Raw genomic sequence first — 25118 nt, forward strand, 5'->3', positions numbered from 1 at the left:
CAGCATAAATTTCTATTAAAGAGATAAATCCTTAAACATAAACTTACAAAGTATGTCACATCTAACAACTGTTATTTTTAGGCGGAAACAAAGTTCTAGATTCCTCATAAAATAAGTTTTAAGTAGCCTGTGGGAACCAGATTTCTGCGACACCGGTAACCACTTAACTCTGGGCACGACTGAAACCCTGACCGCCCTGAAAAGTCTAATTTCAGTATCAGTGTTGCCAGTTTTTTTTCGTCCCGAATTTCGTGATTGTAAATGCGTAGCCCTGAATTTTGTAAGTATAAATAAACAAATAAAAAAATTGTATTTTTGTTAGAAAACAGCAGCATGGCCTCAACTAGCAACAATTCTGTTGATCAAATAAGAATTTTAAAACTAGTAGATGGAAAACACTGTGAAAACACATTATATCGGCTTCAAAAGGGTTGGACCATTCGTTTTATGTTGGGACCAGATTTGGCTTCTCAAAAGGTTACAGTTTACACAAATATTCCTCCATCAGAACAACCATTTAAGCGCACAGTCTATTATCCCTTATCTTGGGAACTTCTAACAAAATCGGGGATTAATTCACTTGATGCTTATGCTCCTGTCAAGCTTTCTCATTCTGGTGCCTTTCAGTATTACTTTACATACAATGACAAAAAAGCTGGAAGTGGTTATTTTATTGTGGATCCAACACTGTGTATAGGGATGGACAACCATGTTTTACCCCTGGATGCTGTTTGCATGCAAACTCTGCTGCCTAAATCTCTAGGACAATTCTGTGATTGGAAGGACAGGCTCTTAGTTGCCAAAGAGAGTGGATACAATGTCTTACACTTCACCCCAATTCAAAAACTTGGATGTTCTAATTCGTCTTATTCAGTATCCGATCAAATGGCTGTTAATCCAAGTTTCTATTCATCGGTACCTGTAACATTCAATGATGTCGAAAACTTAGTTGAAGAAATTCGTCGAGATTGGGAAATGTTAAGTGTGACTGATGTTGTATGGAACCACACCGATAAGCATAGCTCATGGTTAAAAACTTATCCAGAATCTGCCTATAACTTACACAATTCTCCATATTTACGACCAGCGTATATACTTGATCGTGCAATTTTTCATTTAACACTTGATATTGAAAAAGGGAAAAAATATGCTTCATATTTTCCACTTAGTATTATTGAAACAGAAAAGGATTTGGAAAGTTTAAAAGTTATTCTACTAAAAAATGTATTACCTGGCTTGAAATTGTGGGAGTTTTACCAGGTAGATGTGCCAAAACAGGTTGAACATTTTACACAAGCTGTAAAATCATTTAAACAGAATGGCAATGTAACTAAGGATGTCAAAATAAAAATTATCCAAGATCCCAACTTTAATCGACTACAGTGTTCAGTGGATATCCAAGCTGCAGTGGAGCAGTTTTATGCTGGAAGTGATTGTGATCTAGATCGAGCTGTTAGTTCCTTTGTAAGCACGTTGGAATGGCTGAATCGTGTTAAAAAAGAAACCGTGATGTCTGACCTCTTCAGTGCTGTGAACAACATTATTGCTGGTGTAAGGTATGAACGTCTAGCTGCTGATGGTCCGAAAGTGGTTCTTCTTAATAAGCAACATCCTTTAACCACAATGTATTTTCACCATCAGTTTGAAGACTCAACTGTGGATGAAGAAGAACAATTTGTGTTCGGCGACACAAAGAACTCTAAGTTTATCATGGCTCACAATGGATGGGTGATGGGAGCAAATGCTTTGGAAAATTTTGCAGAATACCCTGGAAAAGTATATTTCAGGCGTGAACTTGTTTGTTGGGGCGACATTGTTAAACTCAGATATGGATCCTCCCCATCTGATTGCCCTCCTTTGTGGGAAAGGATGAAGCAATACACAGAAATGACAGCTCGCATTTTTCATGGCATTCGAATTGACAATTGTCACTCCACGCCCATCCATGTAGCTGAGTACATGTTAGATGCAGCTCGGAAAATTCGTCCAGACGTTTATGTGTTTGCTGAGTTGTTTACAGGTTCTGAAGAGGTTGACAACATTTTCGTCAATCGGTTAGGTTTAACTTCTCTGATTCGTGAAGCTTTAAATGCTTGGGATGCACATGAACTTGGACGACTTGTGTATACTTATGGAGGAGAAGCTATTTCCTCCTTTATTCAACCTGCAACACAGATACTACAACCTTCCAGAGCTCATGCATTATTCTATGACATTACTCATGACAATGAAAGTGTCATTGTAAAACGAAGTATTCGTGATGTTCTTCCCTTCTCTGCTTTGGTAAGCATGTCATGTTGTGCCATTGGAAGCAACAGAGGGCATGATGAGATGACACCGCATCACATTAATGTTGTCAATGAAAAACGCAAGTATAGAAAGTGGAATAGTGCTTTAAATAGTGGCAGCGAGTTTGTGGGAATAAAATCTGGCATGATACAGGGAAAACACTTGCTTAATGTTTTGCATCAAACCATGGCAATGAACGGCTTCACTCAGATCTTTGTTGATCAGCGTACGCAAGATGTGGTTGCTGTGACTCGACATAACCCTCAAACTCATTACAGTTACATATTGGTTGGCAACACATCGTTCTCCGATTCTAAGATGAAACCAGTCCCTCCAATGTTGGTTGAAGGATCTATTATGGGAATTCCTCTAGAAGCAAAACCAAGTGAAACTGAGCAGTCCACCCAGGACTATTTAAAAGGATTTACTAAAGATAAGCAATTTATTAATGGAATTGATAATTACAATCTTGTGGTAGATACTGACATTGCAGCATCTAATAGTACTTGCTGTAAAATACTTGAATCTGAAGACAAGTCATCACAGACTGTTCACTTCACTCATTTCCCACCAGGAAGCATTGTGGTTCTTAGGGTCAAAGTTACAGAAACAGTAAACAAATCAATTTCTGATATCCGTGAAACCATTGCTTCTCTCCACAACAGCAACACCCATTTTGATAAATTAGTTTCAAAATTGAATTTAAGAACTTTGAACCGAGTTTTGTTTCGATGCAACGAAGAAGAAATGTCTGACGGGTTTGGCATCTCTGCTTACCAAATCCCAAGTTGGCAAAAGCTTTGTTACTGTGGAATTGCAGGTATTGCTATCCCCTTAAAAAAAATCAGCTTTTCTAATGACCTTGGTCATCCCATCTGTTCTAACTTAAGAGAAGGGAACTGGTTGATGGATTACATTTCATCGCGCCTTCTAAAACATCCTGATACAAAAGATGTGGGAAACTTGTATGCAGATTGGTTTTCAATATTGCAAAAGCTGCCACGGTATTTGATACCGATGTATTTTGAACTCATCATTTCATTGACGTACCAAAAGCTATTGCATGCTTGTTGGAAAAATATGTCCAGTTTTGTTGCAGAAGGAAGCAGCTTTGTTAAATCTTTGTCACTCGGTACAGTTGCTCTGTGTGGTGTAGTTAAGGGAGCTGCCCTTCCAAGAGTTCACCCTGATGTTCCAGGAGTTTGCTCCACATCGGTGGATAAAGATGTTCAGGATTGTTCCTCAATTTCTGCCGGACTTCCACACTTCAGCTCAGGTGTAATGAGATGCTGGGGTCGAGATACATTCATTGCAATGCATGGCCTTCAACTTGTTACTGGTCAGTACGATGATGCCAGAAACATTATTTTAAGCTTTGCTGGTTGCTTGAGACATGGCCTCATTCCAAATCTTCTCGGTGAAGGGAAAATTTCCCGTTATAACTGCCGCGATGCTGTGTGGTTTTGGTTGCAGTGCATACAAGATTACTGTGAAGCAAAAGGTTTTGAACTTCTTGGCATGCCAGTTGCAAGAATTTTCCCTGAGCATGACAGCGAACCTACACCGGTTGGGGCAAAGTCTCAGCCGCTTAGTGACATTATTCAGGAAGCTATGCAGCGCCATGTGGATGGAATATCATTCCGTGAACGAAATGCTGGCAGTGGAATAGACAGCAACATGTCAGATGAAGGTTTTCTTGTTGAAGTTGGTGTAGACAAAACCACTGGTTTTGTTTTTGGAGGAAGCAAGTTCAACTGTGGAACATGGTGTGATAAGATGGGGGAAAGTGAGAAGGCTGGAACAAGAGGAGTTCCAGCTACTCCAAGAGATGGATCTGCTGTTGAATTGGTTGGATTATGTAAATCAACAGTTAGATGGTTGGAGGCAGCACATAACTCAGGGAAGTATGCGTATGATGGTGTCTTCATCAAAACGTGTGATGGAAGTGTTAATAAACTTACTTGGGCAAAGTGGAATGAACAGATTGCTAAAAACTTTGAAAAGTATTTTTATGTTGGAGATGAGGACACTTCGCACCTAGTTCATAAACGATACATCTATAAAGACACACATGGTGCCTCTTACTCTTGGTGTGACTATCAGCTTCGACCGAATTTTCCAATTGCAATGGTGTATGCTCCCGAACTGTTTGATGCTGAACATGCTTGGAAGGCTTTGCAAATAATACAAGACAAACTGCTTGGACCACTTGGAGTGAAAACATTAGATCCGGATGACATGCAGTACAGAGGAGACTATGATAACTCAAATGACTCAGATGATAAATCGATTGCTAAAGGTTTCAATTACCATCAAGGTCCAGAATGGTTGTGGCCTGTTGGTTATTTCCTACGTGCAAAACTCTACTTTGCAAAGAAACTTGGATCTAAAAAGCTCGAAGAAACAATTCGATTTATTCGTAGCTACACTGTAAACCATCAGCTACACTTGGAGAACTCACAATGGTGTGGATTACCAGAGTTAACAAACAGCAATGGTAGTCACTGTCACGACTCATGCCCCATACAAGCTTGGTCGCACGCCACATTACTTGATTTGCTTTATGACATGAAGGATCTTTAAGTTGGATTGAGATTTAAATGTCTCAACTATAGATTGACTAATTTGTAAACGTGCGCTTTTTAATAAAATTAAATGCCTTTTGTTTTTAACTTTTTATGAAATATACTTCGAACAAATGCAACTACGCACTGTGTTAGCTTTTTTAATTGCAGTAATTATACCTTTTCTGTCTTATTCATATCTAAGCAAGTATAATTTGGCTTCTTTACATTATTATTACATTTTTTCACTTGTGTTTAATTCTTTACAGAAATATTTTTCTATCAAACCGATATGTGTAAGGCTTAAAACTGCTGCATATTTTCTGCCATTATCATAATCAAGCTGCACTTTTTTTGGTATATCTGTAGTCTCAAATAGCGTGTTGGTGTTTGGTGTATTGTATCGAAGAGTAATTATACTTGTGTTTTAATTCACTTTGTGTATCCAGATGTGTATGGTGTATTAACTATATATTCGAAAACATGTGTCAATTACACTCATAGTACTACAATTAAAAGGTTGCATGGCTCGCTTATATTTATTTTGTTATATTTAAGATCCTTCTGTATTATCCCAGTGTGTGTTTTTGTATGTTTAAAAGTGAGTGCAAATGCTACAGCCCAGTTGATTTATCAATTGCGTATTTTATACTTGTCATTGTTTAAACTGTTGTGTTGCAAACCAAGATAACCAAGAAAAAGTATATATCACCTAAGCCATAATATAGTAACCTAGATTTTTAAATTCAAAATGTGTTTTTATTAATACAGAGAAATATATTGTTTTTTGGATATATAACTGATATAAAGAATAAAAGTATGAGTGCCCAAGTTGACTCTTTGGAAGATGACTTTGCTTATGGAACAAATGTCAAACAAGCGTCAGTTGGTGTTCGCATGGGTGGGTACTGAGTAGTTAATCTGCCACTGATGTGTCTGATTATATATTAAGTATATCTGTAGAAACATCTGCCACTTGTGGTAAGCTTACCAATCATCATATTTATTATTAGATTCAATTGTTATGCTGTGTGGTATGGCTATGCAGAGATTTTGCAAAACATTAATCACAATTTCTGTAAGAAAGTTAAATTATTTGTTTAGGTGTATTTATATCGCCAAGATTTTTTATATATAATACATCTAACACCGAAACAGCAGTTTAAAGATCAAATAATCAACCCAAAACTATGTTGCATTTATTCTTATGTCATTACGCAAGGCGGAAATTTTGTCACAAAACTTTATCAAGCTATTTTTTTAGGTTTCATACGAAAAGTTTACATGATCCTCACTGCTCAGCTTCTTGCAACCACTGTAGTTTGTGCTGCGTTCATCATGATTAAACCACTGAAAGAATTCAGCCAAAACAAGTAAGAATGGCATGCAAATAACTGTATAAATTGGTCAAAATATCAACCCCATGTTTGCATAGTTATGATTTAAACAGTTAATGTTACAGTATTATGTTTTAAGACAAGTATAAGGTAAATTTTAAAATATTACCAAATAACAAATAAAGTGACATTTACATTTGTTGCAGCCAGTTCATGCTGATGTTGTGTTTTGTGGCTTCATTGGGGGTTCTTATTGCACTACATGTCAAGAAACATGAACATCCAATCAACATGTATCTGCTTGCTGCGTTCACACTCATCGAGTCATACACCATTGGTACAGTCGTTACTTTCTACAAGTAAGAATTTATCCCGTTTTAAAAATCTAACAGTATTTGTGAAAAATAATAAGTTATGAATGAATGTAATAAGTTATAATTTCCCTTGATTGCTGATTCAGTTGCTAAACTAATTTATGATACAGCAGTTTAAGTGAGTTTAAACCAGTGTTCGGGAAAGAGCAACCGATACTACAACCATTTTTCTTTGCGCTGAAAAATATCATAAAGATACACACGCCACTACTTCTGATGTCAAAAGATGTCAAAAGTTAGCCTCAGTTATGTGTAGAAGTAATAAAGACGGCAAGGAAACGATATTCCAAGACTGCGAATCAGCTCTTTTTTTTAAAAAATAGGTTTTGTCTAATAGGTTACATTGTGGTCAGCAGAACAAAGTTACAGCTATAAAAAGAAAAAAAGAATTAAGCTGTTGAGATTCAAAAAAGAGATGTCTTTGGTTTTTTTAAAAGTTTCTGCCCGAATTTTAACATTGTGCTCATTCAAGCAGGCACAGATATTGTATCGAGACAAACTGAGTCGGAATAATTATTGCTGTTTTCTTTATTTTATGTATTATATATATAAAATAAGAGATTGTTTTAATTTTAATGCATACAAAGTTTTCTACAACTCTTTGCGTTCACTAAACTCCCTCTTGAGTTTACAAGCCAGTTTAAGCTAAGTATTACAATTGGAACACAAACAAAGACAAGAATGTGTGTTTGTTGTTACTGTAATGTTGCAGGCTAATGTGGGAAGGAAATTGGTTAGAGGAACAAAGTCACAAGTAAAGACAGGTCTAATGCAAAGACTATTGAGAGTACACGTAATTATTTAACATTTCTTTATTAGAACTTATGGGGTCATTTATGTAATATTTTAAATTAAACTGTTCACAGAGTTGAGATTGTTCTTCAAGCTTTTATTCTCACGCTATCAGTGTTCATGTGTTTGACATCATACACCATGCAGAGCAAACATGACTTCAGTGCCTGGGGAGCCGGCCTGTTCTCTGGATTGATGGTTCTTATTGGAGCTGGGATAATTGGGGTTTGGAAGTTTAATATGTTTTGATTCTGAAGCATTTGTTTTATTCAAGGATTTGCATCAAAACATTTCATATAGTAGTTAAAATTAGTAAAAAAAGGAAATAATTCATTAAATCACACATTTACTTTTGTTTTTGTCTAAATATTTGATCTAAGGACAAATTACAGTGACATACATCATTGGAAAGTGTGGTGGTGGAATTTGACTCATATTCATTATATTTCAGATGTTCTTCCACAGTGATAAGTTTGAACTGATGTGTGCAAGCGCAGGTGCTTTGCTCTTCTGTCTCTTCATCATATTCGACACACACATGATCATGAGAAGAGTATCTCCGGAGGATTATCTCATTGCATCCATCAGTCTTTACCTGGATGTCATCAATCTTTTCCTTGAAACATTAAGGATCCTCAGCAAACTACAGAGGAAGTGATTCTATGGATAAACTCCACATTTTATTTGTAACATACTCAGTCACGGTGGCACTTTTTGTTAGCGTATAACGCATTATGTATATAAGTAAGAAGATTTGTGTTTTGTATAAATTGCTTTTTTGTGTTCGTTTACTTAAAGGGGCATACCAACGAAAAATCAAAATTTGTGTATCGATAGATATGTTCAAATGTGATCTAAAGCTATCATCAAAGTTTTAAAGTACAAAACAGCTTTTAATAAAAACATATTTCAAAACCGCAAATTCGTCCGCTGGGGTAAATAAAATGGCCGTGGCGCAATGCATGGAATTTTCCATTAGAAAAATAATCACCAACTTTGATCGTTTCTAGTTTCAAATATACCAAAGAAAGTTCAAATTTTATTTCTGATAGCTACATAATATGCTGACTCAGCATTTTTTCCTAATAGTTAAATTTGAGCATTTTTTTATAAGAAAATGTTCATTATGTCTCACTACGACAGACTGTACTATTTTTTTATTTATATATTGTTTTATTTATACAATTTATTTTAATGGTGTTGAAGAAGAAGCATTCATTATACAAAATCAGAAATCAAATTTAATTTTCTTTTAGTATTCTAGAAACGATCAAAGTTGAGTGAATTTTTTTTATGGGAAATCCCATGCATTGTCAAAACGGCCGATTTATTTTTACTCCATGCAGCGTTTTTTTTCACGCGATTTTTTTAGAAATCGTTTTGGCAAACTTTGATGGTACCTTTAGGTTATATTTGAGCTTATCTATCCATATACAAATTTTCAGTTTTCGTTGGTATGCCTCTTTAATATGTTAAATATCGTTAAAACAAGGTACTGCAGCTCAATAAGAATATTAATGTGGTGTCGTTTTCCTATTTCATTGGTTATTGCGATGTAGAACATGTGGTGTGCAATTTAAAAAGGGTTTTATTGTGGAAAGTAATAATAAAGATATATCAACCCAATCCGTCTGCTTCTGCAATTAGAAACGCAGTATAACATTTGTAATCTGGATTAAACAAGTCAGTTGGATTATTGGTCGTCCAATTATTACGTCAGTTGTTTTACCTTGTAATCTTATTAAGTTGCTTGACGTTTCCTTTTACAAATAGTACGTGTAATGAACAGTGTGTTTTACAACTAAAAATCAAGTTATGAAGTGTTTTATATTGTAATGCGTGGCCAAGGCAATTGGTCAAAACGATGTGTTCTTCAGATTTTATCATTATACTCTTAAATAAAAATTTGTGTACAGAATTGTGAGTCGAGATGGGATACTGTAATAGCAACGAATTTATATAATTTTCTGATCGTTTTCTGAACAAATAACATCGCTGTTTTAGAGTCGCACGGTTATATAGTTTTGTAAATATTCTTTGTTTATTACCAGAGATGTCCCATCTCACCCCACCCTCCTATATTATGTGATGGGAGAGCACCTATGCGGATGCAAGTATTAAAATCAATATAGTGATAATACACAACAACCACTGGAAGAAAAAGTCGAAATACTCTGAGGCATTTATCGAATTTTATTTAAATCAATGATCGAGATATATAGTTCGTGGGAGAATATGGAACACCTTCTCATTCGTCGCATTTAGTATAGTAAACAAAGATCAAGTCAAACAAATATAAAACTAGATCCTTACAGTTCTCTTATACGTTTGGTAATTGTTTAAAACGATCGCTATATTTGAATATTATGTGCTAAAGGTGTCCCGTCTTCCCCACCCTACTATACGATCAAAGGCATGAACTATAAAGGATTTAGAGTTTCGAATCATATCAACAGCGTTAACATTATTATCTATATTATGCAGCATCATCTTGCAAGCAATGCACTTTTATCAATTCATCATTTGTCGTTCCATTGCAGCATACATCCCGCCTCGATAAGTTCAATCACAGGACGGCGTCACACAGTCGACAAACTTATCGGCGGAGGCTCGAGTCATTGTACCAGGCAACAGTAGTATCGGCCGCCAAGACGGAAACAAAGAAGTGACGTCGAAAAGGTGTGAGTAAATAAACCGGTGGTCGTCTAAGGCCTTATATACCAAGTCCATTCTCAATCACTCATTCATTCGTCAAGCGACGTTATACCAAGCACCTATTGTTCCTTTAGTAAAGAAATTACGTATAATTTCAGCAAAGAACTTTGTGTTTGCTAACCTATTTAAAAGTGAACTTAATTACAGTCTCAATACAGCTGGCTCGAGAGATCAACTTTTTTCAGTTTCCAAGTATAAGAAGACAAGTCATGCCTCTTTTATCGAGTGCAAGTAGATTAGCAAGTCAATATGGCAGCCCCGCCACCAGGTTAAGCTCTACATCGCAAAACAAGATGCCGCCAAGCAAATTAGGGAAATCGGCTCGTCCGTCGCCATACCTTAACTTGAGCAGATCACCACGGAAACCTGGGCAGGAAATTAAAACAAAAGAAATCATTCATTCTAAACCGCCGAGAAACAGCTCAGAAGTTACCAAATTTAGTAAAAGCACAAAAGGTGCGACGATCGAAAACAAATGGAGACATCGCTTAGCAACAACGCCGCCTCCTAAATCAAGCACCGTCATCGCAACTCCTCCTCGTCCTAGATCTGGATCAATGACTTGTTCATCTCCTGTCATCGCAAATTATAGAGTTGCTCATGGTTCCCCACGTTTTATTAGCCCAGTAGCACCACCAAGGAAACAAGCAATTCGACAAACTGAGAAACAACAATTGGCAGTTACGCCTCCACCGAAAGACACGCGGGTTTCCAAAGCAAAGTCCAGATTGATGTTGACACCAAGACGCACGGAAATGGAATTGGTTAAAGTGAAAAGGAAGGTAACAGCACTCCGGGAGGAAAACGAATCACTTCGAAAGAAACTCTGTGATTTGAAATCTGCTGCAATAGGTACTCGTATAGGCAAATCAAAGAAACAACGCCTGACGTATGAAAACTCGGTAAGTTTGCTTTCCTTTGTTTGTCCAAATAACTATTTTAAGAGTTGCTAATTAAAATTCATTTTTTCAGTCCTCAATAAGAAGAGAATCCACTGATTGTCTTGTATCCAGCTTGAGATTAAAACTGCGTGAAAATGAGAAGAACAACCAACAAAAGTTAGATGAGCAAAGAAACAACTTAACAATGCAGGTAAGGAAGAAAATATTATTTTATACAGTAGGCCCACCACTCTTGTGGAAATATGAATTAATAATTTATTTCAATCTTTAGTTAAAACAAGCAAGTGAGTTGGTTCGAATTTGTCTCGGTAAAGTAAAGGAAGCGGAAGAGGCTGCACGAAAAGTACCAGCACTTGAAATGGAGTTAATTGTCTTACGACGACAATTGACTGTTGAAAGGTTGGTATATAGGAAATACAAATTTCAAAAAATAACTTTATGATATTAAATGTAATTGTACCTTAGACCCCAGCGAAGATACAGCAGTTCATTAAGTTCAGCAGCTTCATGTGACACCGGCTTTAAAAGTGGGAGTGATTGCGACCTTGACCAATCACAGCATTGTAAATATCGTTCAGAATTATCCAGCACTTCCTCGCATTCCGACCTGGACGAAGCTGTCACCAAAGGTATGTGTATAGAGAAATAAAGTTGACTGTTTCCCTAATAAAATATTTCATAATTTTTAAAAGTTGGCAGTATTTTTTACAAATTTCCCCAATATTTCTGAAACTCACAATGTTCTTGTGTTTAGAAATATTTGCTGACTCTCCGGTATCCACTTCTATCAAAGCAGCGACGACTCGTTTGCTCTCATCAGACGAACCGATGGGTCGACCTTCATATTATGTAGATCCACCAGTTTTCCCTCGGTTGGAAAAGTTGAAAACAGAATCCCCAGAAAAACAACTTAATGATGAGACACATATACAGCAAAGAGTGTTTGAAAATCTTCTTGAAGAACACACAAAAGCCTTAGAAATTATCGGGGTAGGTTGACCTTGTCACAAGCAGTTGTTTGTATGTTTATGCGCAGTACTTATGTTTTTGCTTACTTTGTAGAATCTGGAAAACAAGTTTGGCAAACAACGAAAAGAATTGAAGATACTGAAAGCAAATTTGGACACATTGACTTCGCAACAAACATCGAATACTAAACCTACCTCATCCAACCAAAAAATTGAATCGTCGGTGTTTCAAACTCTACGCGCAATGCAAGATAAGGTATAATGAACATCTGAATAAATTAATACCATGCATAACTCGTTTGCTTATATTGTTGGTATTTTTCAGAATGTGCCAAGCATCGATATCGGAGACATCATTTATCAAGCTCTAGGAGTGACGAATGAAGAAACTGAAACAACTGCTGCTGAAGGTAAAAATAGATTGAAAGTTAAAACGTAACAAATTTTAATTTATATTTATTTCTTGTGACAATTAATCAATTTTCTTTATTTATAGATCAAACCAACTTTGTTTCCAATCTCCACGATGTCATCAGACAGAAAAACATTTTCAATCGATGATTTCAAATTTGTTGTTTGCATACCAATTTGTAATATTGAAATATGAATTGTATTTAAATTTCTGTTTATTATGTTACTGCCATCGAAAAATAAACGTTTCATCAATCGTAACATTTGAAAATATACACAGTAAAGTATGGAAACAGTATAGGAAAAATACGTCAAATTCTATAAATATAAATGAATCTCGGTGTTTTTTTAGTTCGCCACCTCGCAAAACGTACCTTTTTTTGACTTCTTTACTCGACAAAGCTTCGGCTTCGTGCTATTTTCGGTTGAGTATAAAGTTTTTATTTTTTATTTGCTACGAGATACTATTTTGAGCATTTGTATCCACTTATACAAATTTTCATTTTTCGTTGATATGCCGCTTTAACAATGCGATAATTATTTAGTTTCAATGGGTTAACATTTATTACATAGTATTTAGGAAAAATAGTGTTTCTATGTACTAATACTAATTTAGGATATACCAAAAAGTTGTTGCCTCCCGCATAAACAGTATTAGTTTGATTGTGATGCGTCAATCGTTGTGAACTTTCAAACGCGCTTTTAAAGAGAAATATTTTTCGGTTTAATAGTCACGAAAAGAACTACTTAATTAGGTAATTATTTGATTTTATCCAATATATAACCAATAGGATATAAGATTTCCAAATAAAGATGCGTAGAAATTCTTAAAAATGGCAAGAACAAGAGAGCTTACCTTTCTAATGAATGGCCACTATATACAATGTCTTACGCATAGCTATTTTTCGTAATTACATAGAAACGTCATAACAAAAGAACGAAGAACACTAACTAAGGGAGTATAAAGGTAAAGGGAAATAAATACAATAATGCGATATCAATATGCCCAAAACGATTAGAACGACAAACCCAAATCGTAGTTGTATCAGCAGAACGTCTGCGACAAAGTCATGAAAAATGTTACGAAGCTTGATAAAAGACCTAGTGAAAGTTTAAGACCGGACTTCGACGATCCGCCGTTTTTACTGTCCTTTTCTGATTTTGAGCCAAACCAGTCATCAGTGCGTTACCCCTGCAACCCAACCACCGTTCGTCAGCACGACGTGGGTAGGGCGATTCGGTTGAACTTGCCACGTGCATTTTATAGTCGGCGAACCTGAGCATAAAAGATTTTGGTAGCCTACATCGTGTGCACTAACCGCTAGATATAGATTAACAGATACGTCCAAACTTTTACGAGCTTTTTAGGGGTATATGACAAACAATTAACTGGTAAAAAGGCTTCTTAATAAACGCGTGAAAAAAAAAAACAAAAAGAAAAAAAAAGTCGCCTGACAATGCATGGGTTTTACTAAAATGTTTAAAGCTTGGTCGTTTTTAGTTTCTAAACTAATAAAAAAAATTAAACTTTATTTCGGATTTGGTATAATAATTGCTTAGTCATTTTTTGAAACTTTAGTTGTACCTTTAGGTCACATTTAAGCATTTCTTTCAAAACACGAATTTTAATTTTTCGTTGGATTGCCCCTGTAACACTTTCAAGTGTACGGGACAACTTTAATATATAGCTACATAGCAAGGGAACTATACGTTATACTATATGTATGACTTCCTTTTTAAAACTCTATCGATATTTGAAAGAAATTAGTCATGCACCTGTAGTATTGGCCATTCTCAAAAAAGTACGTCTTTCCTTTCCATTTCATTGCCGAATCTATATGTTTCGGCAAACCACCCCAAACACTAAGTGATTTTGGATATCCAAAGGCAACTGCTCCTCTGCTGGGGTTGTATCGCCAATACTTTTGCCCTGTTAAAAAGTTAAATGTCAAAAAAAAGTAATTGTAGTTATGTATAAGCCGGAGTATAATATTCGACAACTCTCATTAAACACGGTATAGTATTTGTATGTTTTTAATCTTCAGCATGTTTACCGACTAACGTTTGACGTCATCCTGGTTCGTGTTGTCATTATTGTGCATTTTCCTAATCTTACGTAAAATACCGAGCCACGCGAGGTTAAAGTAAGTTTCATTTATTCATTCATTCGTCCAATCAGGGTGACAAATGAAAGTCATGTTAGTTATAATAGTAGACCAAACGGCCTATTCCGAACTGGGTTAAACACGTCTCTATTACACCTTTAATAAAGTATATCTTTCCGTTCCCACTCCATTCAAACGCAGCATCGACAAAAGAAGGAATGTTTCTATAAATCGATGAGATATTGGAAGTCTGGATTCTGATTCCGTTGCGAAATCTGTGCAGTATGTGACCCTGTATGTAATGATTGTTTTTGAACGGCACAAAGAAGAATTTATATCGGTTGTGTTTTCTATCATATTCTACCTTTTATCTTACCCCGACTGGGAGTTTTCATACCTGAAAGATGTCAGTATTTCCATTAAACGTGAGCGCAGCATCTACTTTGCCACTGATACCCCAAACTGTTCGAATACTGGCTGGAAATCCCTTGTCGGCATTTTTGTCGTTTAATCTCCAGAACATTTCACCTTGAAAGGCGTAAGTACTCCCGTTATTAAGACGAGTGATGGCATCAAATCTATAAAAACAAGCAGGGTAATAACTTATACCTATCATGACCGCTAAATACATATAGCAAGTCATGCATACCGAAGAAGAAACCCTGTTTGTACTTTTCGCGCTTGCAAATGCAAATATATGTAAGTCGTAATAACACACTAAATGTTTTTTACACCAAAACAAAGGCTGCATTGTTAAAATTCCTCGCAGTATAGGTGTATACAAAAAGGTTCAGCTATTGTATATTTTGGTAAAGAACTAATCCCTAGAACCGTGAGTATTCATACACTTGTAGTTTTCTATTCTATTTTAGACGTGTCTCATGCACCATGACACGATGGAGCTTGGAAATAGGACCAGAGTTGGCACATGCTCCAAAATATACTTGTAGGTATACATGTAGAAACTGTTACTGCTTTTCTTTATTTTTTCATTTCGTTATAACGCGGATGTTCATACACCTCGTAGCAGCTTACGAGTTACCAAGTATATGTTACTTTATCGAGGATTAACTGATAGTTTTGTGTGACTGATAGTTTAAACTAGTGACCACTGTGTTAAGCAATTTCCGTTCAGTGTCTTGCCCAAGGACACATACGCCCACATTGGTAGCAGCGTCGAGCATTGAAGTCATTACCTCGGGGTTAGGAAATATAAATTAGTAAGTTACCTTCCGTTGCAAGAACTGATTGGGGGAACTTTTGTGTTGGTTTGTTCAGTTTTGCCAGTAGTTGGCACTGGTGACTGTGTAACTGTGTCTGTTTTCTCTAATGATTTTCCGTATAGTTCCTGAACAGCTAAAGCAAAGATAAAACCTTTGATTTGTGTTGTAAATTATACTGTTTAATTCCATATATATTTTAAATATATATTTCTGTAGATATATATACAGCCATGCAGCATGTATCCTTTACCTTGAATGTCGTCACTATGAAGACCCTTTGTATTCGGGCTGTAAAATGGGGCCATCAACGCTGTTGTGACGTCACTGTGTGAAAGTCCCAGACTGTGTCCAAACTCATGGGCCGCCACAGTGCCTAATTTAACTGAAAATTAAAGAATACCTTACTATAACTCTTCCTTCTGACAACTGAATATAGACGCTATCAGTTTTAAATGCAAGCTTTTAATTTCATCACAGAGAGTTACCAATATTAGTTTTGCCTATTTACCTCCGCTTGCACTGCTAATCGACCATGGTTCTGCTTCGTCAAAATGAACGTTACCACCAAAGACTGGGAAGTAAGCATGCGCAAGTGTGTGACCAGGACCGTCGAACGAGTCCCAATCTCCGTGGTCTCCGACAGCGAACATAATTTCAATGTCCGCATGTTCACCTTTCGTAACTTTGCTGAACCGTAGACTTGAATTGTCCTCCCACCACTGTTAGATGTTATGCAACAGTAAAGCTTCGGTGAAAACAGTTGAAAATGAGAAATTATTTTAAGCCGTTACCATAACAAATCTAATAAACACAATCTATCGTTTTCAGAAACCAAAGAAATATATCACGCATATTCAAGTTCAGATATAGTTCACGTTTCATTGTCCTTTTTTCTTTTTTCTACAGAATTTTAAATCCTTATTCACTCTTATAGGAGACTTGGTACTTGTTTAATGGAACATTGGATATTATATGTTCTAGTGGTATTTGTCTTACCCCTGTGAGAAAAAATATGAAATCTTCACTCACTTGAAAAGCGGTTCGTATTTCAGATTCACTTTGCGAAACAGATAACTTAGTGGGATAATTGATAAACTTGTATGTAAGTTGTTTATGGTCCCACTTGCCTCCTTTAAGAGCATATCGCTTCTTCCGTTTAGCATTAACGGTCCCTATTAAAAGTGGACATCTCGTTTTGAAAATTCCACCCCTGGGTTTGGGATGAAAGGAAAGAAGAAAATAAATGCAAACCTGTCATGTCTGGGTTCCCGCATCGTTTTTCGTCCATTTTTGTCAATGTTGCTTCGTCTAGTTTGCCGGTAATTGGAAGATCAGAGAATTCTTGAAATGCTCGAAGAGCTTCCTCCAGATAAGATGACGACATGCGGTTGCCAGCAGACCTGCGGTAGCTTGGGGGTGCAGCGTAGCCGAACTTTTCCAAGTAGGACTGTATGAAAATATTACTTGAAGAAATAAAACGCGTCTTGAACGAAGGCTTAAAGAATTCGGCTTTAGCGACTATGCAACAAGTCTTTGCTACAAGATAGAATTCAAACGGGTATCTGTGGTAATGCGAAAGTCTGATTACGGAAATGGCTGTTTTTAGAATTATGGGTTATTCACCAACACTATGAACATCCAATAAGATGTATTAATGCTGTCGACCAGTTACAGGCTACTATTCAAAATTATTTAGGATCGAGACGGACTTGTGCCCCTTTCAACAACTGCTCGTCTTTGTTATCTATATTTGACGTCGAGCGAATTTCACAGTGACTTTGTGTGTATTTTGTCCTACTCAACACGTCAGCAGTTTTCGCTTTTTATTATTGAGTGTCATTTCACCCTGATGAAGAAGACCTTAATAGGACGTCGAAACGTTGTATATACCAATATTCTTGACGGAAGAAAATGCAAGTTAATATATGCCTTGTAGAGACAGTGTATATAAAAATATAACTTTTAATTTACTATAACATGGTGATATTTTACAATCAGACTTATAGCCTGGTGCATAGTTTCAAGGTTATTAGGTTATAAAATTAACTGGTACTTTTGCATGAAAAATGATATTTACTTACCGCAGCTTTTGATGGAGATATAGCAGCAGAAGAAATCTCGTCAATCAATGAAATAAAAATAACAGCGAATACCAGACGCATTTTACACAGAATAATAATATATATACTCAAATTAAGTTGGAAATCTTATGCTTGGTATATATCTAAAAATGGTCTTAAACAGAAAATACCAATTAACGGAAAATGTACATACACCAGATGGAAATGTTCAAGCACCGAAGTTAAAAAAACAGGCCATAAATGAATCTCGTGAACTCGAATAAAAACTCAATAAAAAAGATCGACAGTGATGCTGCGATAAAATGCATCGAATTTTTTATAAAAAAAAAAACATATCACTTAACTTGGAGTGGTTAAACCTTACAAACGGTTTAATAAATAATTTTGTCCCGCAAATATCAGTGTGATCGATGAACACGAAGGTCAAGTTGGACAACATCTGAAATATATACTCTGTGAAACTCACATGAGCTAACGCAGGCAAAATCGACTGTCAGTCATTAATAACTTTGTTAGACGTTGACCCATAATCCTAAGTCATATAAAAACAACTATTAAACCTTATACGCTAACTAAAAATGACCTGCGCTTCTTTATTTGCGACTGAAAAAACAGCTAATCTGTTTAAATTATGAACGGCTCTAAAGTATTTTTTTGTCTGCTGTTACGTATTTCATGGCACACGCGATCCCCTATATTTGCCTAATTTAATGGTGCTATTCCTTTTCCGCCAAAAGCAAAGTGACTGCATGTTTAGGTTGAGCGGGTATTATACGCACGTACCTGGATAAAACCCTCCGCATGTGTGACGTCACTCTAAGAGAAAAACTAGGGGTAGGGAAAGACGGGACACCCTTATAGCATATAATATCCAAATATCTTGATCGAGATTTAAACAATTAGCAACGGTCTATATTATGAGAGTCGTGAGGATATGGTTTTATAATTATTTGCATTTTTGGTTAACTACCAAATGGGATGAGAATATAGAATAAATATGTGTCCCGTTTACCCCCACCCTACTATATGACGGTTTTGGGGGGAAATGACGAATTAGTACTATCACACCTTCATTAATTGACAACACTTTAAAAAATATATTAAAACACAAGGAGTTATTTAGCGATTCGCACAACAGATAAAATTTTACAACTTCGAAACACACACAGGATAAGACGGGACAGTTTAAAATCATTATTACTTTAGTTTAATAAGTGAAATTATTATTAAATACACGTAAATAACAAGAAATAGTGTCGTACGCTTTGAAAATCAAGTTTAAACATATTTTCTTGCCCCACCGCTTAAGTTTTTAACATGTTTCCTGCAGTATGATATAAAGAATGGGCATTCTTCGAACAATAATGTTTATTGTTAGAACATCAGACTACACAACTACAAAGTGGGGAAATACGGGACAAAAAGTGTTCGCGTGTCACATATCTCAGTCTTTCAAACAAAACTGAAACAATTTTTTGAGACAAAATCAAACTGTATAAAACATTTCATCTTATTTAACTATGGTACTGTATTAGTAATTCAAAAACACAAACTACACATTTTCGGCAGTTATAATACGATTCAGCGAGCAGTTAAGTGAGCATTTTGTTTATTGTCGGATCCCAAACTATGGGCGCGTAGATGTAGCTACCATCATTCTAGGCATTTATATACCAAAAAGTTTAATTTTTTTGTGTTTTGACACATCGGACGAGTTTACAACCATTTGTAATCCCTGGTTGCAACACATCTAGAATTTCTTTATATTAAGGCAGAACCCAAGAAAATTATTGTCCTAAACAAGTTCCCTCATGTTAAAAGCCACGTTCCGCATCACTTGCAAGAATGCAGGCACTTGAACCACAGGAATCTAAACACAGAATTAGGCTAACTAACGGTTTGTTTGTTCGCCACACTTGAGCAATTGTGCAAAATACGTGAGTGTTTGTAGAAATTTGTATTGAAAGCGGTTGTATTTAATTTTTAATATTATCTACCGCTGTAGCAGCACAGAATTCGGAACACAAAATTTGGAAGAAAATATGTAGTATTCCTTTAATTATTGTTACAATATGAAAAATGAAAACGAATTGAATTCGTATACAGTAGGGCGGGGGAAGACTTTAGCACATAATATCCAAATATTCTGATCGTGTTTCAAACAATTAACAACGGTCTATGGGAGTTTTATAATTCTTTAAATGTTCTTTGTTTACTACCCAATTGTATAAGGTGTCCCATCTTGCTTCACCTTTTTATATATAAAGTTAGTAAAGAAAATATCACAGCCCGTTAAATGTGTTAAATTACATACACACGTGTCAGAATATTGTTAATATAAAATATTTACCTGATTGTTCCGCGTTATCCCAAATTGTACTTTTGTAGATATTTATTGCCAAACTTTAAAAAGTTTGTTTGTAACTCAACAATTTATATCTCATGGGCATTTCTTATGCCCCTAAATTGCAAACAAATGTTTACTGTCACGGGTGTGCCAGGAACAGACAAGTCTTTTAACCAGGTGTACAGAAGCGCCGGTTTTGTGCCGTCATTCTTTCCGTATAGCTGATGATGCTTTTCTACTTTCGTTTGTATATTAATTCTGCCCTAGAACACATACACAACTAAAATGTGGGGGAAGATGGAACTCTAAATTGAAATGTATTTACATTAGCAGTATTCTGCAACTTGTAGTTAACCTATCGAGTTTTACCAACTGTGCTAGTTTCTTTGCCATGTAAACTTTATATACATAACGTTAAACCGATATTTTTCGTTGTTTTTATCTCAAATTAAAGTCACATTGACCCCTGCCTATTTTCTTCATGCTTATATCTCAGTTAATCACAAAACTAAAACTAGTTTTATGAGACAAAGTATACTGTTTCTTTTTTACCTATTTTTTTACATATTAACATTACCTTCCTGATGATCATTAAATTGTGGGTCCGTAAAAAGAAATTAAAAAAGTCGCGTCTCACAAAGTGGTGGGCGGGAGACAGGACACCTTTTAACTCTACTTTTTTGTCCCATTTTATAGTAAACAAAGAACATTCATATAGAATTATAAAACTATACTATCACGAATCCGATAGACCGTTGTTAATTGTTCAAAACACGATCAGTATTTTTTGATATCATACGCTAAAGGTGCTGTCCTATCTCCCCCCTACTATATACACATTTATTTTAATTTCCAGGTTTAACTGAACAATTGCACCTTTTTTTTCAAAGCAACTAGCCAATAACTAAATATAAATCCATTCGTTTAGGTATTCTTTTCTAACGCGTGTCTTTGTATACTCAAACAGGATGACTCAAGGCACACCATGCTTTTGTTATCCAAAGTAAAATTACTTGAAAACACTGGGTTGTTATGTTACATGGGTGCTTGCCATGACTGTGTTTATTTTGTTAAATTATAAAAAAAATGCATTAATCTCGTTTTTTTGTTAGTTTGCCACCTCTCCAAACGTCACTTTTTTATTGACTTTTTTACTCGACGAAGCTTCTTCAGACTTCGTGCTATTTTTGTATAAGGTAAAATTTCCCATTTTTCTTTTCGCTCCGAGCCCAACCCTATCGCTTATAGCGATGACGTCATCATAGTTGGTGACTCTTTGGCAACATACAAAGTCATCGCAACCACTGCGACAAAACGTTACGATCCAGTCGTGTTCCTGCGCTGTTACGTTTCGTATAAATGATCTCGGCTTCTCGCTGGAAATGGACGAACTGGCTTGGCCATTCTTGTCTTCCAAATCTAAAAACATAATAATGTGTCGAAACTCGATTTAGCCGAAGTCGGAATTGCACAGATTCTTTATAGTGAATATGTTATATATTATCTGATATAAAACTGCTATGGCGTATACGGCTGCGTTGACGTTTCACTGCTTCATTTTTATATGGTATACTTACCGGTTTCTGTTTCTTCGAAATATTTGTAAACTATGCGAGAATATGGGTCGTAAAATCCATCGCCTACGTCATAGCAGCTTTGTGGTATTTGGCGTATTGGTTTGCCATTTACATCACAATCCGGAACAAGCAAGCATTTGTCCACTGGCCGTAAACCTCCGGTGATTTCCTGAATTAAACACTCTCCGTAAGTGCTTTACTGTAGAAGCACAAGAACCGGCTGTTGTCTAGGGTGGCCAGACTGTATGGTTATTCCATTTTTTGGGACAAACGGATAAGGTTTAAAAATCTAACCTTGTAAAATCGTCTATCCCATACACGATTCCCGTACCGCCAACCAGTTAAAGTGTCTCCGTTCTCTTCAAATTCCAACCCGTCATCGAATATATAGCGACCAATTCCAACTTCTTTACCACACAGCCAATTAGCTTCATACCGACCACCATTTGTAAAATGAAGATTGCCTTTTGGGAAAATTACCAATTGCTATATTGATGTTACTTGTAAACTCGTATATACACTACCTTTGCCATGAAACATCCCATCTTTGAACTCCCCTTCATAGCGTGTATGCGTATCAAACCAGTATGTCCCTCGACCAGTCATCCTGCCATTCTGTAATTCGCCAACATAATTTGCTAGTCGATGGGGTTGTTTCTTTGGGTCAGTATTTTCGTTTTCTATCATCTTATTTGGTTAAGTAACCACTTGGTATACCAATAATAATAAATTAATTGCATATTTGATTTGTTTGTCACCCTATTTGTCTCCGAACACTATATGTTATAACGTCATAAAGCATTTTGAAAAGTGTTATAAATGTGTGTAACCGGAATATTTATTATTACTGAGAAAAATGCATAACCAAGGACTCAAAGATAAAGTTGTGCCAATCGTAACAGTCACACAGTGGCGCAAATGTTCTCTCCTTAAATACTATGAGAAACACATGTTTCCGTGCTTATTGTTTACTACTAATATCAACCAATGAGATGAAGCCAACTCTGTTTTGCCGGTGACGTATATCTCGTGGTGAACGCCTATTGGTTGATAATAACGATAATAGTCACGGTTGAGTGGTCAACCCGTGTCGAACGACACGACTGGTTTGCTTCGAAAAGACACGTTTTCTAACCGAACATTAGAGCTATAGAATATTCGTACAAAAAGTACAGATACAGGTGATGTTTCGCTTAAACGGACTGTAAGTATTTCGAAAGAGGTAGCAACTGATCTTGTACGCGAACACCGTTAAAATAATTCAGCTGAATGTTGCGGATCAGTAGTTAAACAAACACAATATCGAAGATTTCGAGTTATGGATATTGTAATATAAACAGAAGTGTTCTTGTTGCAGGATCAGTATTTAGTTAATAGTAGGTGTTTAAATATGATTCGGAAGGTCTGGTTGTTCGTCTTCGTGGCAAGTTGTTTGTTGTTATGTGAGTATTACTCATTCAATTCATAAATATATAAATTAGTTTTATTGTTTGTTAATGCTTTTGTATTTTTATTATATAGCCGCCACACATGTTAAATCCGATGATGAGGGGACCACATCAGATGACACACCAAAAGTTGAACCAGATATTGGTAAAGCAGCTGATGGTTCAAAAACCGATGATGAAGTAGTTCAAAGGTATAATTAAAAAAACAAAATTTTGTTGTTGTTTATGGGGATTTAATAAATCCTCTGCCAATGTTCCTCGCATTTTCTATTATGTACGATTTCTTTAGATTTGTGGTTAACTTCTGTTATGTATAAATTAATATAGCAAGACTTCTCAGTAAGAACTGTGCATGAAACAAATTTGTTGTCCAAAACTGTTTAAATTCTGCCACTGTGTCATTGGTTAGTGTACATGCATCAAATCCCAAAGGTTATAGGCCAGTCTGCAGAGTATGGCAGTTCCTGACTAGATCTCGCTCGTGCAAGATTTTTCGCGTGCGCGCGTGCTATCATTAAAGATCTGCATGCAGAGCATGTACATTTTCAAGCCACGTTGGGAAATTTTACTTGATGTAATAGGTATTTTTTTCTTTGTTTAATTAATTGGCATGCGTGGGACAAATTGTGGCGTGCATCACCAAAAGTCGTAAAAAACGCCTGTGCACCTGCTATACTCTGCAATCTGGGTCATGGGTTCAAGGCTCGTGGCTGCTATACCATTTTGTGTGTATGTACCCAGTGGGCACAATTGGTTGTCAGAATTGTAGAAAAACAAAGTCAACCATAAAGTGACCAAATGGAAACTAAAATATAACAATGCCGTTTTTGGTGGTGCGAGGCTAAAGCAAGTTACATAATCACATATATGCAATTGCATAAATATTCTAACCTGCTATGCTATACCATCTAAAATCCGAGCGTGTGGGTAGAATTCACATTGAACCCTTCTATTAGGAACTGCCTGATTAATCCCTAAATCAAAGTCCATTTCTTTGTGTCCATTATTGGTCCAAAGGCCAGTTTGCTGTCCATAGGCCAAACCAACATCCTGCTTTATAAACCAACAGAATAACAAATGCCTCTTTTCAAACAGGGAAGAAGAATCAATTCACTTGGATGGTTTAAGTCCAAGTGAAGTTAAACAACTTCGTGAACAATCAGAGAAACATGTTTTCCAAGCCGAGGTCAACCGAATGATGAAGCTGATTATTAACTCACTGTACAGAAACAAAGAGGTAAACTTGCTTGGTTTAGTTTTATTGAAACGGATGTATTGATCTGGTACTTTGGCTGGGTTACATGCTTGCATGGTAATGTGAACAAAATTTCAGGTTTGATACTTTAATAATATACTCATAGTGATAGATATATATTTCTTTGGGCAAGACCGTTAATTAACATTGCTTCAATTGGGTGGTCAAATGTCTACTACTAATAGAAAATAGATCTATGATTTGTATAAACAAACTTTATTATGTCCAAATAAGTTTTTATTTATTTTTTCAGATTTTCTTGAGAGAATTGATTTCTAATTCATCTGATGCGTTGGACAAGATCCGGTTACTTTCACTTACAGATGATGCAGCTCTTGCTGCCACAGATGAACTTTCCATTAAAGTTAAGGTATGTGACAGGACCTTTTATAAATATATTATATAGTTTTAATTTAACAGTGCAGGGGACATTTTGTGGTAATTTATTTGACAATTGACATAGATTTGAGCTTTTGTCAAAGTTTAAATTGAACTAAAAATTGTTTAGCTATAGTTTGTTACCCATATTAAACGGAAAGCAAAATCATTAACAATAAAAATAAAACCGTTTACATTATGATTATATGTATCATTGAACAAATGTAAAAATATTTACAAAAAAATAATCAAGCATTTTGTCTTATATAGGTTGACAAAGAAAACAATGTTCTTCATGTTACGGACACTGGTATTGGAATGACAAAAGCTGACTTGATCAAAAATCTTGGAA

The 25118-nt window shown here is 35.9% G+C and overlaps 6 protein-coding genes across 7 annotated transcripts in view; 4 read left to right on the forward strand and 2 right to left on the reverse strand.

The window, feature by feature from the left end:
- The first annotated feature begins 317 nt into the window (after nt 1–317).
- LOC100181714 (glycogen debranching enzyme-like) lies at nt 318–5623 on the forward strand. The gene has a single exon (XM_002130785.5). It carries the CDS (start codon nt 334–336, stop codon nt 4870–4872), a length of 4539 nt encoding a protein of 1512 aa, XP_002130821.1. The 5' UTR covers nt 318–333; the 3' UTR covers nt 4873–5623.
- A 5-nt stretch (nt 5624–5628) lies between these two features.
- LOC100179402 (protein lifeguard 4-like) lies at nt 5629–8982 on the forward strand. 2 transcript variants are annotated; one of them, XR_001975222.2, is made up of 6 exons: nt 5629–5754; nt 6118–6226; nt 6397–6549; nt 7431–7581; nt 7808–8148; nt 8821–8982. XR_001975222.2 is itself a non-coding variant. In XM_002130801.4 (5 exons), the coding sequence occupies exons 1-5, from the start codon at nt 5673–5675 to the stop codon at nt 8012–8014; spliced, it is 702 nt and encodes a 233-aa protein (XP_002130837.1). In that variant the 5' UTR covers nt 5629–5672; the 3' UTR covers nt 8015–8340. The 2 variants fall into 2 exon arrangements, 1 of the variants encoding a protein (XP_002130837.1); XM_002130801.4 differs by lacking the exon at nt 8821–8982 and having other exon boundaries at nt 7808–8340.
- Nucleotides 8983–9953: 971 nt separating this feature from the next.
- On the forward strand, nt 9954–12658 carry LOC100184093. Its single transcript, XM_002130683.5, has 9 exons — nt 9954–10037; nt 10219–10973; nt 11044–11163; nt 11245–11372; nt 11439–11602; nt 11728–11963; nt 12036–12197; nt 12267–12351; nt 12438–12658. Exons 2-9 carry the CDS (start codon nt 10281–10283, stop codon nt 12500–12502), a joined length of 1653 nt encoding a protein of 550 aa, XP_002130719.1. The 5' UTR covers nt 9954–10037; nt 10219–10280; the 3' UTR covers nt 12503–12658.
- A 352-nt stretch (nt 12659–13010) lies between these two features.
- LOC100175506 (matrix metalloproteinase-24-like) lies at nt 13011–18147 on the reverse strand. The gene is made up of 10 exons (XM_002124697.3): nt 17762–18147; nt 16932–17127; nt 16710–16852; nt 16189–16399; nt 15931–16062; nt 15687–15813; nt 14855–15035; nt 14614–14749; nt 14129–14282; nt 13011–13628 (listed from the first exon to the last, which is right to left on the reverse strand). The coding sequence occupies exons 1-10, from the start codon at nt 17840–17842 to the stop codon at nt 13454–13456; spliced, it is 1536 nt and encodes a 511-aa protein (XP_002124733.1). The 5' UTR covers nt 17843–18147; the 3' UTR covers nt 13011–13453.
- A 2991-nt stretch (nt 18148–21138) lies between these two features.
- Nucleotides 21139–22395, reverse strand: LOC100186471 (MORN repeat-containing protein 5-like). Its single transcript, XM_002130589.3, has 4 exons — nt 22210–22395; nt 21980–22149; nt 21686–21854; nt 21139–21527 (listed from the first exon to the last, which is right to left on the reverse strand). Exons 1-4 carry the CDS (start codon nt 22370–22372, stop codon nt 21217–21219), a joined length of 813 nt encoding a protein of 270 aa, XP_002130625.1. The 5' UTR covers nt 22373–22395; the 3' UTR covers nt 21139–21216.
- A 636-nt stretch (nt 22396–23031) lies between these two features.
- The window catches only part of LOC100187454 (endoplasmin), an 8394-nt gene continuing 6307 nt past the window's right edge, over nt 23032–25118 (forward strand). Inside the window, exons 1-4 of the mRNA XM_009863469.3 lie at nt 23032–23127; nt 23207–23324; nt 24229–24370; nt 24642–24758. Coding sequence (XP_009861771.1) covers nt 23076–23127; nt 23207–23324; nt 24229–24370; nt 24642–24758 — 429 coding nt within the window. The 5' untranslated portion in view covers nt 23032–23075. The remainder of the gene's footprint in view (nt 23128–23206; nt 23325–24228; nt 24371–24641; nt 24759–25118) is intronic.

Source organism: Ciona intestinalis, unplaced genomic scaffold (genome assembly GCF_000224145.3).
Source record: "Ciona intestinalis unplaced genomic scaffold, KH HT000146.2, whole genome shotgun sequence".
NCBI lineage: Eukaryota > Metazoa > Chordata > Ascidiacea > Phlebobranchia > Cionidae > Ciona > Ciona intestinalis.